Raw genomic sequence first — 5,970 nt, forward strand, 5'->3', positions numbered from 1 at the left:
GATGGTTATGAGCCACCATGTGGTTGCTGGGATTTGAACTCCGGACCTTCAGAAGAGCAGTCGGGTGCTCTTACCCACTGAGCCATCTCACCAGCCCCATTTTTTTTATTTCTTTTGTATTGTTTGAGCGTATTTGCTAGGTTCAAATACACTGTGAGGGGGAGTGGGTGATCTAGAGGGCTGTGAGAGTTGTTCTCCACCCCCTAACACTGTCACCTGCGATACAGTTCAAGTGAGGACCCCGAGCGCACAGTTACCTTATTGCTACTTCATGGCTGTACTCTAGCTACTGTTATGAATCGTAATGTATTTATTTTATTTTTTGAGACAAAGTCTTGTGTAGGCCAGGATAAGTTTTAAACTCCTGGTCTTTCATGCTGGTTTATGTGGGGTTGAACCCAGGACCTTCATGCAGGTTAGAAAAGTATTTCTTTCAATTTCTCTACCTTCTCAGCCCAGAGTTTCATCTTTCTCAACTTCAAAACAAGTTATCTTTAGGCACATACTGAAAGATTTTTTTATTACATGAGTATGCCAGGTACTGAATTTACAGTTAAGTCTTGTAACATACGTTTAGTGGGATGGGAAAAGAGAGAGAATGACAGATAAGTTTGATAAGGGACTTTGGGCACATAAAGGAGAGGACTTACTTGGACTTCCTATTTGAGAGAGAAAGTTGTCGTCTAAGTAGAGTTGGGGCAGAGGGCGGTGATAAGAGAGAACACAGCAGAGGCCATGAAGCTGAAAAGCAGCACAGTGTGTCAGGGAACATCACACGTACAGCATTGTGGTTTGTAAGGCCCAGGAGTCTGGCTGGCTGAAGGGAGAAGAAGCCTGGTGCACGCTTCTACTCTACACAGACTACATTACTTTTTCAATAGGGGATGGGGCGGAGCTGGATGAGAAGCACCGAGTCGGTCTGGGTCCTACTGCTGTAGTGAGATTGGAGTGGACAGTGTACAGAGCTGAAGGGACAGCAGAAATGCAGGTGTGCCACAGCCTGAGAAGAGCGGTTCAGCATTCAGTAAATGGAAGGTCAGGTGAGAGGACGAGGAGCCACATGTGACTTGCATGTTATTGTGGGTAGTGATAGATAGCATCATGGATGAAGGACAGAGTTCAGTGTTTGACTTGCCAGGTTTGAAGTATCTAAAGACATTTAGAGGGAGATGTCCCTTGGGTCTTAGAAGGATCCTAGCTAGAGATACAGACTGGGAATTGTCCTCTGGATATGGGTGAAAGGTCTCAGTCTTTATAATTCCCTTGGTTGTGCTCTGCTTAGCCCCAGCCCTGCTTTCTCTCCCCCACCTCTATCTGCCCTCTAGTCCTTGTGCACTATGCACCTAGTTTTTTGGAACCTGAGGTTGTCTATTTCCTCTGATGCATTCCCTTCCCCTTTACCTAGAAAGATCTTTTCCCTCATTCATGAGTCCCCCCTCCCCCCAAACCCTTCTTTCTTAGACCAGATCTCTCTACAGAGCCCTGCTTCGCCTTGAACACATTATACATACCCTTGCATTTACGGAAATATGTATTATATGGTTAATAGAAGTGGTAACAGCTAATACTGAAGATTTCCTGTTTATAAGTAGTACATTTTAGAGCATTTGGTAGAATACTTGCCTAGCATGCGTTAAACCCTGGGTACTATCTCTCTTACCACATAAAACGACCTGGTGACACATGTCTATATTTCAGCACTTAGGAGGTGGAGGCAGGAAGGTCAAAAGTTCAAAGTTAACCTGACTTAAAGTTGTACTCTTTTTTTTTTTTTTTAACATCTTTACAGTAACTTAAGTGTGCAAAATAACTAAACGGGGGGGGGGGGCGCTGCTGGAGAGCTGACTCAGCAGTTAAGAGTACTGCCAGAGGTCCTAAGTTTGATTCCCAGCAACCACATGGTGGCTCACAACCATCTGCAATGGAGTCTGATGCCCTCTTCTGGTGTCTGAAGACAGCTACAGTGTATTCACAGACATAAAAGAATAAATAAATCTTAAATAAATAAATAAATCTTAAAAAAAAAAAACCTCAACAACAAGAAAAAACCCCCCAAACCAAAACTAAACAACAACAAAAAGGATTGCTTTTTTGTTTGTTTGTTTTTGTGGCCTTACATGGGATAGGATTTTCTCTTTAAATAGTCTTGAAAAGAATTGAAAGTCGCCTAGGAATAATACGGCAGTTTTAGTGTTGGGGCCCAGGTTCTCTCTATATTGTCCCTCTGCCATCCTTATAGCATTGCCTTTACTGTTCATGGTAGCATTTGTTTTAGAAAAGCAGCAGAATATTGGAAGAAAGGGTGGAAGGCACGTCACAGTCTGAACCTTCCATTTATCAGTGGATGTCTGTTTTATGTATCCGTATATTTGAAGCATCCATTGAAGTTTCTTGAGTGTCTGGAGCCATGAATAGAAAAAGTTTGGTCTAAGCAAAACATGAGTGAAGAGGTAAGTGTACTGCAGAAAGTTTTATGTAATGTCAACTGAGAGAATTAAGTAGGTACTTTATTATCATGATAAAATCATTAGCTATTTAAAAATACTCACTATGCCACATATATTCGATGCCTTTGGAGTTTAGAAGAGGATCTATTGGGTTTCCTGGAATAATAGATGCTAGGAGCTGAACTCTGGTCCTTTTGGAACAGCCCCGGGCAGTCTCGACTGCTGACTTCTCTCCAGTCCCATCATCCCCTAGTTTTTAAAAAGGTGATTTATACAGCATCGTAGTTAATATAAAAGTTAATGATATGTTCCGTGATACAGACTGGTTTTAGTGATGAGGGTTCAACCCAGAGTCTTGAACACGTGAGGCTTGTGCTTTGTTGTTTTCTTTTAGGTTTTTGTTTTGTTTTTTTGAGACAGGATTTCCCTGTGTATAGTCCTGGCTGTCCTGAAATTCACTCTGTAGACCAGGATGGCCTTGAACTCACAAAGATCCACTTACTTATGTCTCCCAAGTGCCAGGATTAAAGACTTGCACTACACGCTCACGTGCACACACACACACACACACGTGAGGCATGTGCTTTTACAACACTGTTACATCTCATCCCTGGATTTTAAGATTGTTGGCTTCAGCTGGGCAGTGGTGGCGCATGCCTTTAATCCAGCACTNTCGAGGCAGAGGCAGGTGGATTTCTGAGTTTGAGGCCAGCCTGGTCTACAGAGTGAGTTCCAGGACAGCCAGGGCTACACAGAGAAACCCTGTCTCAAAAAACCAAAAAAAAAAAAAAAAAAGATTGTTGACTTCATTTTAAGCTGAAAAAAAAAGTGTGTTTTGAATTGAAAGAAATGTTTTACTTACAGTATGTTTCGTCCTTTTTATAGCAGAGTTCTCATATAGATGTGGTTCGTTTTCCATGTGTGGTTTATATCAATGAAGTCCGAGTTATACCCCCGGGAGTACGAGCCCATAGTGGCTTACCTGACAACAGAGCGTATGGGTGAGTCAACTCTTTGTGTTTTTTTTTTTTTTTTAAACTTAAATATGCTCCTCCCTACCTCTCCTCTGCCCGCAGCCCCCGTGTGTGTGTTCATGTGCATGTGTGTGTGCATGTGCGTGTGCGTGTGTGTGTGTGTGTGTGTGTGTGTCGAGACACTGGAAACTCCTAAATGATTTGAACATCATATGTCCAGACTGGCTGGTCTTGAACTCACAGAGATCTGCCTGCCTGTCTCTCTCTCTCTCTCCAGAGTGCTGTTACTAAATGTGTGTCTCCATGCCCTGCCATATGTATTTTTCTTATTTTTAATATATCTAGTAGTGCTAAGAATCAGACCCAGGGTTTATCATATACTAGATAAGCATTCTATCATTGACCGTTCCCAGCACGGGTGAAGCGATGGTGACATGACTTTGCCTTTTAAAATAAAAAGAATTAATTTTAATCTAATATATACGTGTGTGTGTGTATGTATTCTTGTGTGTGCTGTGTGCATGTATGTATGTGTACTATGTGTATGTTTGTAGAAGTCAAGAGTTGTCAGTCCCCTGAAACTTGATTGGATGATTGTGAGCCACCATGTAGAAGATGCTGAGTTCTCTGCAAGAGCAACCAATGCTCTTAACTCCTGAGCCATCTTTCCAGCCCCCGTTTGAATATTTAAAAATGTGTATTTCTGTTCATTTGGGGGCAGGAATTGACTTAGGGCCAGTGACGTACTCTACAGTGTTGTTTCCTTACCTTTCCTCCTTAAAGACTTGTTGAGACAGTCTCACTAGGTTTTCCAGGCCAATCTTTAATGTAGGACTCCACCTCAGTCTCCCAAGTAGCTGAGACCATAGACATGTACCACCATGTCTAGCTTACCCTATACGTGTGACTTTGTGTATTTGTGTATGTACACATGCAAGTGCATTTGTATGCAGAAGCCAGAGGCCAGCATCAGGTGTCTTCCTCATATTCTCTCCACCTTACTTTTTAAGATATTGTCTCTTGCTGAACTGTTTGGCTAGACTGGATGGTGAGCAAGCCCCTGGGATTTTCTAACCCCGATCCCCTGCACCCAGTGTGGTTATAGACATATCTGGCTTTTATGAGGGTGCTGGGAGTGTGAACTCGGGTCCCTATGTTTTTGCAGGAGGTATTTTATGACTTTATAAATTTATAGCTTCAAATAAGCTATTGATTGTAATTAGCAAGTGGTTATGTGTTACTGTCTTGGGTTAGGTGGAAAATAAAATGTAAGACCATTGTTCCTGACATTAGGACTTTAATAATTGACATAAAAGGGGGGGGTTAATTTTTGTGATGTGAATAATCATTATTTTCTAATTTTAGTACTCTAGGTTGGAGATAGAAGCTGAAGTTTGACTGTGAAAATGTGAATATATATAATAAATCAATTTTTTTATAAGGTTCTTTTTTAAAAAATTATTTATTTATTATATGTAAGTACACCGTAGCTGTCTTCAGACACTCCAGAAGAGGGCGCCAGATCTCGTTATGGATGGTTGTGAGCCACCATGTGGTTGCTGAGATTTGAACTCAGGACCTTCGGAAGAGCAGTCGGGTGCTCTTACCTGCTGAGCCATCTCACCAGCCCCCTGATAAATCAATTTTTAAAAGACCTTTTAGCTTATATCATAGGCACTGGTTTCGTATATTGATACATTTCATTTTATTGATACTATTTGTAATTTCATTTCTATTATATAAAATAGTTCAACCTGCTACTTCCTGGTAAATATTATGGGACAGGTTCAGGGTGGAAGTTCCTTCCTAATTGAAAAATTTTTGGTATTTATAGAAGTAGGTGTAAAAGTCTTTAGAGGTATCATTCAGAAGTTACAATGTAAAATATAATACAATTAGATTAATTATTGTTTTCAGTAGATCTCATACATTCTTTCCACGTTTAAGGAATTTAGGAGAGGTGAAATTAGCTCAGTTGGTAGAGTGCTTGCTTAGCATGCACAGAACCCCCTGCATTTGCTCCCCAAGCATGTCATGAAGTAAGTGTGGCATGCCTATAATCCAGCTCTGTGGAGGCAGAACCTGGAGGATTTGAAGTTTAAGACCAGCTAGGGCAGTGTAAGATGATGGCTGGAAAACAGCAATCACAAAAACTAAACTAAAATTTAAACTGTACAGGAAGACATGCATGCATTTCTGGCACTTGGGAGAATCAGGCCTTCAAAGTACTCTTTGGCTACTTAGCAAGTTGAAGGCCAGATGGGGCTACAGGATATGTGGAATCCTGTAACACCCTCCACCCCAAAGGGACTAGTGGATCCACGAGATCGCTGGCTACTGTCTGGCTGCAGTGGTCTCCCAGCCCCCATAGCTATCCCCCAACTTGTGGTAGTCCACCCAAGGTTAGCTTGCCAGTGAACTTGGCATTCCCAGTCATCTGTCCCCTGCCACTAGTCTCTAAACCCTGAGCCCCGTATAAAGAAAATTCCAGAGGCGTGTAAGTTATCAGTCTGATTTATAACCATAAATTCTTTTTTTTTTTTTTTTTT

The 5,970-nt window shown here is 41.6% G+C and overlaps 1 protein-coding gene across 2 annotated transcripts in view; it reads left to right on the forward strand.

Annotated features, from left to right (window-relative positions):
• The window catches only part of Virma (vir like m6A methyltransferase associated), a 63,782-nt gene that overhangs the window by 4,761 nt on the left and 53,051 nt on the right, over positions 1 to 5,970 (forward strand). The window contains exon 2 of one of the 2 annotated variants that reach the window (XM_021221958.2): positions 3,333 to 3,448. In XM_021221958.2, the coding sequence (XP_021077617.1) occupies positions 3,333 to 3,448 (116 nt within the window). The remainder of the gene's footprint in view (positions 1 to 3,332; positions 3,449 to 5,970) is intronic. The other variant, XM_029533279.1, reaches the window with a different exon arrangement.

This window comes from Mus pahari, chromosome 22, assembly GCF_900095145.1.
Source record: "Mus pahari chromosome 22, PAHARI_EIJ_v1.1, whole genome shotgun sequence".
NCBI lineage: Eukaryota > Metazoa > Chordata > Mammalia > Rodentia > Muridae > Mus > Mus pahari.